The sequence below is a fragment of the Manis pentadactyla genome, chromosome 5, assembly GCF_030020395.1.
Source record: "Manis pentadactyla isolate mManPen7 chromosome 5, mManPen7.hap1, whole genome shotgun sequence".
Classification (NCBI taxonomy): domain Eukaryota; kingdom Metazoa; phylum Chordata; class Mammalia; order Pholidota; family Manidae; genus Manis; species Manis pentadactyla.
In genome coordinates, this window is record NC_080023.1 from 82595818 (window position 1) to 82609879 (window position 14062).

General features: G+C 36.0%; 1 protein-coding gene across 6 annotated transcripts in view; it reads right to left on the reverse strand.

The window, feature by feature from the left end:
• Positions 1-12691, reverse strand: part of STPG2 (sperm tail PG-rich repeat containing 2) — a 339428-nt gene extending 326737 nt beyond the window's left edge. For 2 of the 6 annotated variants that reach the window (XR_008997803.1, XM_057502461.1), the window contains exons 1-3: positions 12470-12671; positions 12248-12382; positions 7038-7150 (exon numbers count right to left, since the gene is read on the reverse strand). Coding sequence is in view for 3 of the 6 variants with exons in the window: in XM_057502461.1 (XP_057358444.1) it covers positions 7038-7150; positions 12248-12353 (219 nt within the window). In the remaining 3 variants the exon portion in view is untranslated. Of the gene's footprint in view, positions 1-7037; positions 7151-12247; positions 12385-12469 lie in introns of those variants that run through there. The other 4 variants (XM_057502462.1, XM_057502463.1, XM_057502465.1 and 1 more) reach the window with 4 other exon arrangements.
• Positions 12692-14062: the final 1371 nt, after the last annotated feature.

The following is a 14062-nucleotide window of genomic DNA, read 5'->3' on the forward strand; positions in this document are numbered from 1 at the left end:
TCAATAATCACCTTAAATGTAAATGGACCGAATGCACCAATCAAAAGACACAGAGTGGTAGAATGGATAAGGAAACAAAATCCATCTACATTCAGCCTACAGGAGACTTCCTTCAGACCCAAAGATATAGTAAGACTAAAAGTCAAAGGAAGGAAAAAGATATTCCATGCAAACAATAGGGAGACAAAAGCATGAGTAGCAGTACTTATACCATACAAAATTGATTTCAAAACAAAGAAAGTAATGAGACAAGGACATTACATAATAAAGGGATCAGTCCATCAAAAGAATATAACCATTATTAATATCAATGCACCCAACAAAGGAGTACCTGAATATGTAAAATAAATACTAACAGACTTAAAGGAGGAAACAGACTGCAATGCAGTCATTTTAGGAGACTTTAACACAACACTCGATCAACAGACAGATTGACCAGACAGAAAATAAATAAGGGAACAGAGGCACTAACAATACATCAGAACAAATGGTTATCTATGAACCACCCCACCCAAAAGCATCAGGAAACACATTCTTCTCAAGTGTACATGGAACATTCTCCAGAATAGATCACATATTAGGTAACAACAAGAGCCTTAATAAATTCAAAAAGATTGAAATTATATCAAGCAGCTTCTCAGACCACAATGGTATGAAACTAGAAATAAATTACACTGAGAAAATTAAAAGACTTGCAAACATGTGGAGGTTAAACAACATGCTTTTAATAATCAATGGATCAATGACCAAATTAAAACAGAAATTAAGCAACACATAGAGACAAATGAAAACAAAAACACAATACCCCAAAATCTGTGGGAAACAGCAAAGGCAGTTCTAAGAGGAAAGTGTACAGCAATACAGGCTTACCCCAAGAAACAAGAACAATCCCAAATAGTCTAAAATCACAATTAAAGAAACTAAAAAGAGAAGACCAAGTGAAATCCAGTGTCAGTAGAAGGAGGGACATAATAAAGATCAGAGAAGAATAGAGAATAAAAATACAGAAGAATAAAACAATAGAAATAAAATCAATGAAACCAGGAGCTGGTTCTTTAATAAACAAAATCATAAACCCTAGCCTGACTTAACAATAAAAAAAGGGAGCACACACACATAAACATAATCAGAATCAAAAAAGGAATAATTATAATGGATACCACAAAAAATACAAAGAATTATTAGAGAATACTATGAAAAATTATATGCCAATAAATTGGACAACCTAGAAGAAATGGATGACTCCCTAGAAAAATACAATGTTCCAAGACTAACCCAGGAATAAACAGAAAATCTGAACAGACTAAGTCAAACCAGTAATCAAAAAAAACTCCCTCAAAGCAAAACTCCAGATCCAGACAGCTTCACAGCCAAATTCTACCAAACATTTAAAGAGCTAGAAGCCATCCCTCTTAAAGCATTCCAAAAAGTAAAAGAGGAGGGAATACTCCCAAACTCATTCTATGAGGCCAGCATCACTCTAATACAAAACAAAGACACCACAGAAAAAGAAAATTACAGACCAATATCCCTGATGAACATAGATGCAAAAATAATCAAAAATATTAGCAAACTGAATTCAAAAATACATCAAAAAGATCATTCATCTTTTTGACCAAGTGGGATTTATTACAGGGATGCAAGGATGGTACAACATTTGTAAATCCATGAATATCATACACCACATCAACAAAAAGGACAAAAACCACATGATCAGCTCCATAGATGCTGAAAAAGCATTTGACAAAATTCAACATCCATTCATGACAAAAACTCTCAACAAAATGGGCACAGAGGGCAAGTACCTCAACATAATAAAGGCCATATATGACAAACTCACAGCCAACATCATACTTAACAGCAAAAGCTGAAAGCCTTTTCTCTAAGATCAGAAATAAGAGAAGGATACCCACTCTCACCACTTTCATTTAACATAGTATTGGAGGTCCTAGCAATGGCAGTCAGATAATACAAAGAAATCAGACAACACAGAGAAACAAAAGGCACCCAAATTGGTAAGCAAAAAGTTAAACTCTCCCTATTTTCAAATGACATGATATTACATAGAAAACCTAAAAACTACTAGAATTTTTAACTGAATTCAGCAAAGTTGCAGGATACAAAATTAATACAGAGAAATCTGTTGCATTCCTATATACTAATGATGAACAAGCATAAAGAAAAATCAGGAAAACAACTCCATTTACAACTGCAATGAAAAGAATAAAATACCTAGGAATAAACCTAACCAAGGAGGTGAAAGACCTATACTCTGAAAACTACAAGACACTCAAGAGAGAAAATAAGGAAGACACCAATATATGGAAATACATTCTGGGCTCATGGATAATTAAAGGAAGAATTAATATTGTCAAAATGGCCATCCTGCCCAAAGCAATTTACAGATTCAATGCAATCACTATCAAAATACCAACAGCATTCATCAACAAACTAGAACAAATAGATCTAAAATTCAAATTGAACCACAATAGACCCTGAATATCCAAAGCAATCCTGAGAAAGAACAAAGCTGGTGGGATTACACTCCTTGACTTCAAACTCCACACAAAGCCTCAGTAATCAAAACAATTAGTACTGGCACAAGAACAGACCCATAGATCAAGTGAGACTACATCAAACCAAAAAGTTTCTGTACAGTAAAGGACACCATCAGCAGAACAAAAAGGCAACCTATATTATGGGAGAATATATTAGTAAATGACTCATCTGATAAGGAGTTAACATCCAAAATCTATAAAGAACTCATATGCCTCAACACCCAAAAAACAAATAACCCAATTTAAAAATGGGCAGAGGATCTGAACAGACATTACTCCAAAGAAATTTAGATGGCCAACAGGCACATGAAAAGATGCTTCACATGGCTAATCATCAGGGAAATGCAAATTAAAACCACAATGAGACTTCACATCAGTTAGAATTGCCACTATCCAACAGACAAAAAATAACAAAAATAGGAACCCTTGTACACTGTTGGTGGGACTGCAAATTGGTACAACTGCTGTGGAAAGCAATATGGAGGTTCCTCAAAAAACTAAAAATAGAAATACCACTTGACCCAGTAATTCCACTGCTAGAAATCTGCTCAAAGAAAATAAAATCCCTGTTTTGAGAAGATATATGCACCCCTATGTTTATCACCGCACTGTTTGCAGTAGCCAAAAAATGGAAGCAACTTAATCATCCATCAATAATTGAATGAATAAAGTTGATGTGATACATCTACATAATGGAATATTATACAGCCATAAAAAGAAAAGAAATTCTGCCATTTGTAACAACATGGATGGATCTAGAGGGTATTATGCTCAGTGAAAAAAACGAGGTGGAGAAAGATAAATACCATATGATTTCACTTATTTGTGGAATATAAAAACAAAGCAGAACAGAAGGAACAAACAGCATTAGATTCACAGACACTGAGAAGTGACTGGTGGTTATCAAGGGGGAGAGGAGTGGGTGGGGTATAGGAGGACCTGGAGGGGGGTTGTTAAACCACTATGATGTACATTTGATAAACTTTTTTAGAAATTAAAAACAAATAGCATGCTTCAGATATGCTAAAGGAAATAAAGGAAAAGTGATTGTGCCAATAACTGGCAAGAACTGTAAAGACAAAAATTATACCTCATCCCAACTCTCAACTTTGGAATAGTAGAGACAACTATATGCAAAATGAACTAACCATAAGAGGAACAGAGAAGTAAAAAAGACCAAATTTAGGCACACGGTTTCAATTTCCAAATGTTCTGCTTTTATAAAAGCTTCAAGTATTCTGCAGTACAGGCAGGCTCATAACTACAACCAAAACTTTCAGTTTTTTAAGATTTCATTTGACGTGTCCAAATAATATTTACTAAGTAGCTGCTAATAGAAAGCAACATTTCAACCTATGCTTCCAAAGGAAAAGTATAAAACTAAATTGTTAAATACTTGCATTAATTTCCAATAAGATTATCCCTTTAATTACTACCCAATATAATAACTATTTACAGAGTATGTTAACTATGTCACTTAAAAAACATGTTTCTTAATTCAGCCACTTAAAATGATATGGACTTTACTTTTTAAAGTATGACAAACTCCTGTTTCTTGAACTTCTAAAAGTTCTGCAAGAATTTAGCCTAAAATTACGAAAAAAGAAATCAACTGCAATTGAGCAAGTAAGTCATAAGTCATTTTATAAACAAAGGAAATCAATCTTCTTCTGCATTTGTTTATAGTTAAGAAGAAAAATAGAGAATATTAGAACTCTTTTCCTTAGGTCATCCATTACACAAAAGAAGCACATTTCCTAATTACTTATTCTTGAAATCCAAGAAATGCATCCAACTTGGAATAAAGTAAAATTTGATCTAAATCGCACTTTATATTATTTTACATGTGGAATTGACTAAAATCAGTATTAACATAAAACAATATTTCAACATCCTGATACTTATATTCAACAAGTTTGAAATCTACCTATTGTATATTTTACTACATTTCCCTCTTGGAATACTGGAGTTACATATCAGTCTTAGCAAGGGATCTCCTGTTAGAACCAGCAAGGAATATACACCTACATGCGGTCTGTGGACTACGGAGCAGAAGCAGGAGTGACACCTCTAATGATTACAACTAATGACACATTATTGAATTTCTGCTTTTGTCCTCTAGGCTCTAATATTCTTGAAGTTTTAAGACCCAAGGGAGGAACAAATAGATGTTCCACTAAATTGGAAGTCTACAGAGACTACCAACTGGCCATTCCAGGCTCTTTATACTACAAAGTGGAAAGCAAAACAAGGAGGTTACTAATGCTGGCTGAGGTGATTAACCCTGATCAGGACTGAAAATCAGGACTAATGAGAGCCAAGAGGAGTGTGGTGGGATAGAGCACAGCACAGAACACCCTGTAGAGTTTCCTTGCACTATACTACCCAGGGAAAAGGCTAAGAGCAAGTTTATTTAAATGTTTGAGGACCAAGGTCTCAGAACTAAAGATTCTGGTCACCCCACCAAGCTAAGAAGATAAAGTCCTTGCTGAAGAAATGGGGAACGTAGAATGAGTAATGGAAAAATCTTAAGCTACGTAGAGCCTCATGATCAGTAACAAAATCAGAAAGGTCCCCCTTGATTCCTACATCACTTTCTTACATTTTTCCTCTTTCCCCCCTCTATTGTAAAATAGCAACCCTCATAATAGTTAAAATTGATTGAATGCTAACTATAATCATGCACTATTCTAAATGCTTATTAACATATTTAATTATTAGAAAAAGCCTACAAAGTTATTACTCCTGTTTAACAGATGAAGAAACTAAGTCCCAAAGAGACAGTTTAAGTCACATAACTAGTAAGTGGCAGAGACAGATTTTAAATCTATGTAGTCTAACTCCAGAGCCCACTCCTAACCACTTCTTTATAGTATCTTATTTATATTTACCATTTAACCTATAGGTTACAGAAAAATGAAACAGGAATGTGAGAAAACAAGAGAAGAAATGGCCTTAATTTAGAGACGCAGGACTCATTTGGTAAGGACACTGTACTATCACCAGTGAATGCAGTAGCTAGACATTAGTTTGCCTCCTTCCAGGAAATACTTGAAAATTATACATAAAATAATTGCATTTTTTTAATTATAAAAATGGGAAGAAGAATATGTGTGTGTGCGTGTGTGTGTGTGTGTGCATACACATGTACATGAATGAGAGACAAGAGAACAAACAAGGCAGTCAAGGGGTGAAATGTAAGGGAAATCCATTGTTTTTTTCTGTTTAGCATCCCTTCTATTATTTGTTTATAACAGTATATTTGCCACCCCGTATAGTCAAACCTCTCCCATACTTTCTGATTTTAAAGGAGCTCCAAACGCAGGATCCCCTATCCCAGGAACTACAGGTGTGCATCCATAATGAAACGGGACAATCAGATTCTCTCTACTGGGAATTTTAATCTTGAGTGGAGTCACACATTAAAAAAAAAATGGAAGGAAGTCATAGAATTGTTATCTAATGGCAGTTCCCATTGAATGATGCAGAAGTTTCTACTACTGAAATACTTGGAATCATCTTAGTCCTTTCCTTAAGACCTAGCTGTTCAATTATTTCAAGTTTATAAGCCACCCAATCATGTTTCCTATAAATATTTTATTGTAAACCTGTATCTGTCTTAAAAACCTTCTTTATTTCTTATAAGCAAAAACCCCTAACTGATACAATGATTTTTATTAACTATTCAGGAAGTCTAATGCAAAAATGAATGTATCCATCACTGCATCTAGGCCTCCAACAGGGAAATAAAAGTTGGCGATGGTCAGAGAGGCATCATTATGCATGAATGTAAAATTTATGTAAAAAGAGTAAAAGATGATATTCATAATTATGAAGATATTGGAGACAGTTTTTTCTGAAAATGAATGGACCATCAAAGATACTGTGGCCACAAAATCTCAAGACTGTATATAAATAGGAGACAGAGGAGACAACAGGTATAACTTTAGAGTATAGCATACAAACTAATTCCTTCACCTATTACCACCCTTCTGCTACATATCTTGATCATTTTCACAAGTGTCATGGACCATAATTCATTCAGTAGTCCTATTCTCCCATTCAAGAGTCTCAAGGACCATGAAGCACATAACAATGTCTGTTGTCTTACAGAATATATAGAATAATGAAGAACCTTACTATGCTGATGGGCAGTGACTGAATGACCTATGTGGTGGGGACTTGATAATAGGGGGAAATGTAGTAACCACACGTTGCTCAGGTGAAACCTTCATAAGATTGTATATCAATGATACCTTAATAAAAAAAATAATAATAATAATGATAAACCATCTAGCCAGGCAACCAACATTAAACACATTTATTTTCTTTCATTCTAATTACAAAATATAGACTAAAAGGAGAAAGCAGATGACATGAAGAAAAAATAAAATTTAACAAATGAAATGTTAGTTTATTAGAGGAAGAAAGCATGATTCTTACTAACTCAGATAATAATAATAAGTATTAAAAATTTACCTGTGCTTCTGAAACAGTATAGTGTCCCGGACCTGGAACAGCTTTCTCAAAATTAGAGGCACTAGTAAAAGTACTTTGCCTGGCAGCCAAAGAAAGGAATGGTGCATAGCCACCTATAAAAATAAAATCATATCACTGGCAGGTAAGGTAGGATTCCAATTATTGCAGAGAAAATCAGACAAAGCAGATTTTAGAAAAAGGAATACCAGGGATAAAAGACACATTTCATTATGTTAAGAGGGTCATTTCAACAAGAGGACTTAATAATCCATTAAAAAAAGCAAGGAAGTGATTGCCATAAAAATCAGAATAATGCTTACCTGGGCTGGGGTGGGGGTGGGGTGGGGGTAAGGAGGAAGAGGATTAGATTGAAAAGGAAAATTTGGCAATGTTATATTTCTTGACTTGAATATTTATTTTTTAAGCTGTAATTTATATTTTATGCAATTTCCTCCATAAGTTATTTTATCTCACAATTAAAGGTATATTTTTTTAATTTAGGTTCATACAGAGGTAGAATAATGTGAGATACATATGGAAACTAAGAAAGCTAATAAGCTAGTTCTGAGGCAGCTGTCATCAGAACATGGCAGAGATTCTAACTGAATCTATCTAACAAATACATAATTAATTGCAAAATTCTAAAATTCATATAAAAATGGAAAGAAACACACAATAGCCCCATGTATTCAAGAAAACCAGTATTCATAAAATCATAAAATTAAAGTTTTCCAAAATTATATAGAATATTTTATTAATAAGCTAAAAGTTTATATGAAATATTGAACTCAAGTAAAATCACAAGAAAATTTAAATGTTTATACGATAAGCTCCATAAGAGAAAGGACTTGTCCATTTTATTCATAACTGTAAACCTAATGTTTAGTTAAGGTGACAAACTGTCGTAGCTTATCCAGGACATTCCCAGATAAACCAGGATAGTTGGTCACCCTATCACCATGCCCTGCATATTATACCATAAAAACAGAGTGAACAGGTATAGTTTACTAGACCCTTTATAATTCATTCAACAATATTGAATGCTTTATTATGTATTAGAGAGGGACGGTGAGGGTACAATAAATAATGAGTAAGCTAAAACCCTGGCCTCAAACAGTGTGGAAGCCAGACAAACACGTAATTACACTACAAACAGTGCTACCAATAATTAAAGCATAAAATATAGGAGAAGAGCATTCCAGGGAACTAGAGTTGGTGAAGTCTAAGACAAAAAGTTTGATTTCGTACATATGGATATATTGACATGTGAAGTGCCAATGATAAATCAAACTATCAGGTAGAAAGAAGAAATTAAGAATACAACAGATGAAAAGATATGAAGAGATAGAAATAAGTTCAGTTTGGGATATATTGAGTTTGAGACACCAACAGTAGAAGATAAACTGGCATAAAGCAATAAAAGTGGGTCCATTCTGAGAAAGGTGAGCAGCATGTGATTAAAGGGCAAGTTCTGCAGTCACCTTTAGTGCCACAAAACAAAGAAAAGGGCATTCTTCACATAAAGACAATAACTAAATCTTTGAAATTTGAGGCACTAGTAAAAATATGTAGTCATCTTCAGGGACATCAACATATAGATCAATCATATACTTACTGTTTATTTAAACCTAAATAAAGATAGATTGCATTCCCTGATGTGGTCTTCCTAAATTCTGCCTGGCTAATAAGACAAAATCATTATTATTCACATTAAGCAGATAGGCATAAGTCCAAGACCATGGATGGCTCATGCTTCTGTGGCAGATAAAGCTAACAGCTCCACCCTCAAAGAAGAAATCTGGAAAGTAATACATTTGGGAGGTGGTATTGCCCAACATAGATAATTTAGAACCAATATAGATAACTAATACATAGCTAATGAGGGGTGCAATTATCATGTAAATCAACTTCGAAAGCAATGGAATACTCCTTACAACAATAATGTTAAGAGCAGTCACATTATCCAAAGGACTATGTTTTTATCATATTTCACTTGGCTGGATGTCTCTAGGGAAAATTTGCTCTGATGAGGTAAGATTTTGCTTCCTTTGATGCTTGTTCTCAGTTATAATTGTGAGAAAATCAACGATTGTTCTCACTAATCTGAAATTGGAATATCCTTTTTCTGTCACTCATGAACTCAGAAGTGCTGTCAGGATGCAAATCCTGGGCAGAAAAGTATCTCCCTGATCAAATGGCCAAATACTGAGGCAATGAAGTTTGCAAATTGGAGTGGAATTTCCTGAGGAAAATGTAAACACAATACAGTGGAGGACTGTCCAAGCAAGCAAAAGTAAAGGGAGAGTGGAAATTAGGAAGAGAAAAGTTGGGAATAAAGAGTATTTACATCTTTCTTTTCAAAACCTAAGACTCTAAGGTCCTCTCCTCTTGTGTAATTCAAGGTAACAAGTAAATTATATAAAGTCCCAACATCTGCTCTTCATACATTAGTCTATAAAATCTACCTGATCCTTAACCAAAATAACTGTATATCTCTGCATAGTCCAGTGTGTGTGTTACTGATCTTAAAGAAGGGTAAAGTAGAATGTACCCAGGAAAGAGTGAATAGCTGCTTTTAAATTATCTTGCCAAGGTGTCAGCAGGTACTAAAAAGACACCTGTACCTTTTATAGACTTTCAGCATGACATTGCTGAGTATTGCTAAAACAGTGGTCTACAGAATGAAGCTGCTCAAAGTTTCCAAGCATGGAATTTCTTGGTTTCCTTCATAGGTCAACAAAGCACAATTCTACAAAGCAGTAAGAGAAGGGTCCTGCACCATCCTACTTACTGCTAAGCAAAGTTCACACAAATCATGTTATAAATGAGTTTTTAATTCTGCTATGTGCAACTCATTAGATTTTTTAAATTTTACTTCAAGAACTATTGTTTTTTATTTTTTAAGGACTTACGTGTTATGGTATTGAGCTAAAACTGAAAATAATGAAATAAAGATCAAGGTCATTGCCCTCAATAATCTCACATTTTAGTATGGTACCCAGATAAGTTAACAGATCATTACAGTACCAAAGTGCTATGAAAGAGTCATTAAGGAGTCAAAGAAGAAAGGCTTGAGAAAGAGTAAAACCAGAGAACAACTTCACTTCACCTGTATCCCAAAGAATAAGCAGGAATTAGCCATGTGAGGAAGGAAGAGAGTGCCCAGCGGACAAAGGTATCAGCAGGTGAGTAAGCATGAACTTAACAGAAAATGCAAAGCCAGAATTGCTGATACCAGCTTAAGTGTTGGTGGAGGTGGAGGTACAGGGAAAGATCAGGTAAACTGGGAGACCAGGTCAGGGATCAGATCATGAGGAATTTTATGCACCAGGTTTTTGTTCAGAGTTTAACTTAAGTGTTAGAAGGAATTTTTTTTAACAAAAAACGTAATTATATCTTAGAAAGGTCACATTATCCATAAGACAGAAGTTAGATTGGAGTCTGAAACAGAAGAAAACCAGTAATATTTTATTGGTTACTTCAGAATAAATCAATAATGAGGCCTGAACTAAGTCAAGGGCAGTTAAATGAAGAAAGGGCACTAATTTAAGAGATAATGAGAAGACAGAATCAATAGGTCTTAATGATCAATGAGAGTGGTCAGTTAGAAAAGAAGTCTAGAACAATTCCAAAGCTTAAAGTTTATAACTGAATGATAGGGAATTTTTTTCAAAGGGGCCAATAGTGATGGGGAAAATTATCAGTTCAGACATTTGGAATTTCAGATACCAGAAACTACCCAGGTGGAGGTATCCAAAAAATAATTGGCAATGTGATGGCCTTCAGAGCTCATATTGATATATAAAGCACCTAAAAGACTCTTCTGGGAGTCATAAGAATCAGAATATGGATAGTAGTTGAAGCTATGGATTTTAATAAGAAAGCAAACATGAAAAAAGCAACAAGGATGGAAAGTACATTATACAAACATTTAAAAGGTGTTTAGAAAAATAAAAGTCTTTAAAGAAGACTAGGAAAGATTGGTTGGTGAGGGGAAAATGATTCCCTGATTCAGCATTTAACAAGTATTTATTAGGTCCTAACCATGCATCAGGCACTGGTCCAAGACAATAGCTGGAAAAAGAGTCATGAAAAAAATGTTTATGTGACAGATACCACAGGAAAAAATATTTCTAAAGAGAGTGGTCAGGTGTGTCAACATAAAATAATGACTGAAAAATATCATAGGTGTGAGCATTTTGGATGGTTACTGACGGTTAATAAATGTTAGGGAGTTAATGCTTATAACAACGCAATGGCATTAAATAAACAGAGACATAATAAGCTCCAAGAATACTAATACTGATATTAGATGCTTAAAAGCAGTAAAATTCAAGATTAAAACAATGACAAGTGACAAATCTGTACTTGACCAAAGAAACCTTAATCAACCTAATACACTAATCTGGTCATGTCAACAAAGTAATGGATACTGACATTTGTTTAAAAATACAGACATAGTGTGGAAATAGGGAAAATACAGGTTAACAGGGGAAATACTATTATTTGGATGGCATGAAGCTGCAAAACATCATCAGAATAGAAAAAGCAGAAAGCAAATTGGAAATATTTGCTGAAAGTTTTCCCTAAGTCACTAACTGCAAACAAATGAGGAGAGCAAATAATTATTTAACATACCCATTCCTACTCCATCTCTCAGGAGTATAGCTTTTTTTTACAGAATGTGGGATAAAGAGGCTCTCATTAAGCATGTTCAAAGAGAAGATGGGTATGGTCAGATAGGAAGCATCTATCTGAAAGAATACATGGGGGTATCTTTAAATGATATCGCAAAATAGAAACACGAAAGTTACACCTTAGAAAATAAATGTCTCTATGGCTAGTGGTAGGAAAGGTGTGTGGGGCAGACAGGATTACGAAAAGATACAGTAGGCGGTAGGAAGTACATAGGATTTGGAGACACATACTCAACAGAGCCAGGAAATCAAAATCCCAGATTTAACCTGTACTGTTGTTGAAAGTACGGTGTGGAAAACCATTGTAGAATCAAAAGTCCTAGATACATGCCTACTGAGCTTGTGAATTGCATAAATGATTTTACCAGTTATCGTATGTAAACTAAGAAGAGTATTTTCTCTCCCTACGTCATGTTTTGTTTTCTTATGAATAAGTATTTTGACAGGCACAAAGGGGAGCAGGCGGAACGTGAGATGCCTGTCACAGAATGCTTGCCTTTCCCTACGTCTTACCTGTTACCTGCTTCAGAAAAGGTACCTGGTAGGATCCAGGACCCACGTGATCCTCAGTGCTGCCACCTTCAGCCAATTTGAGCAAGCGGGGTGCCCGATCATACATTATGGCCGGGGAAGTGTGCAGGGGCGTGGCTGAAATGGTATAAAAACAGGGCGGCTAGAGGAGGCGTGGGGCGCGACCAGAGGTAAGACGTGCCATACAGTCACCTATCTATCCACCAGTTGAGAGCTGAGGAGTTGCCCCAAGGCGGGAGGTTAAGGAGTCTGCGCCTGCCCAGTGCTTCCGGCCCCAACTCCGCCCATTGCTCTCCGCGCCGGGTGCCACTGGGAGAGAAGCTTAAGTTCCCTTCCGCAGTCCCGGCCCTGGGAGCATGCGCACCGAGCCGCGAGCCTTACCCCAGGGCGCTACCTGGCGCTTCGCGTCAAGACGAGAGGGCGGGGCGAGCCTGGAGCTCCTCCTTCAGCGCAGACCATTTGGGTCCTCGACTTGTCAGATAAACTCTAGAAAACGCATAAGAAGGGGATAGGGCTAACTTAGCCGTGATCCATTTGCCCTATAAATCAGTTAGGGCGCCTGGAAAAAGATCAGCAAAAACTGTAAAAGAAAAGCATTAGCGCGAAGCAGAGCCTGGGTTTCGCGAGCCCGACTCCCCACCCCTACTACATCTCAGTCGCGCCCACAGGAAAAGCACCTCTGACTTTATGACATAGATAATCCAAACTATGCTAAAAGAAACCCAGGAGCTGGTAGTGGCAAGAAACTGGGAACCGGGAGAAGGAGACGAAAATCTCACCAACCAAAGCAGTGCAAATGCAGGTAACTGAAAGCGGCTTCTGTTGTCAGATGCCAGGCAAACGCACCACTGACTCACTATTCTGTGGATAAGGTAAAGTGAAGGCACTGAGAAAACCCAGTCCACCCCCGCTATACCAGTCGTTCTCTTAACCTTAGGCAAAAGTTACCTGGCTTCTGCAAAGGTTATAAGAAGTCCATGTCAGAATCCACCTCAAAGCTGTCTCCGGCTGTTTTTCCAGCAAGAATCCTGTCCAGATTCTCATCACCCTTAAAGGTTTAAATCCTACTTCGACCATGCCTTGCCCTCAGATGACTTACAGTACTTTAATTTGTTGCTACTACAAATTTGTATAATATTTATACTCTGTAGAACCCGATTTGATACTCAATTCTGTGGGTCATCATTTATTGTAGCTTAATTGTTCCATATATGTTACAATGCTCTCCATACAAGGCTACATGCTCCTCAAGAATGGTATCTATAGTACTTTTTTTTTCCTACTCAGTAGCTAGCTGATTAATTATTCACTTTAAAAACATTTATTGGTATATACCTTAGGTTCAGTACCCTGCTAGCCTGTGTGGATACAAAGATATAGGAAAATCCCCATCCTCAGGCGTTCTATATCTAATGGAGGAAGAGAAATGTATAATCCATTACAAGAGGGGACAAAATTGATGTATAAAATGATTTTAAAAAACATTGCAGTACTTTGGAAACCTTTTTCTACTAAGAAACTATATACTAATCAGTGATCCATCCACCAACTTCAGGTCTTGTATTCTTACAGAAACCCTCAAAGTTATTTTCCACAGATACCTCCTGAGATCTGGATCACATTTACTATTAACTGATATAGTGTGAAGGAAAGAGTTACAGAGATAAAAAGAAAAAAACATATGCTTTCAGTGATCCAGTGGTGCTTGTAAATTAGCCTCCTATTGAACATTCCTCAAGGACATCATTTGTCCTTGATCCAAACAATAATATATACCCAGAAAGCAAATTCAGGTCT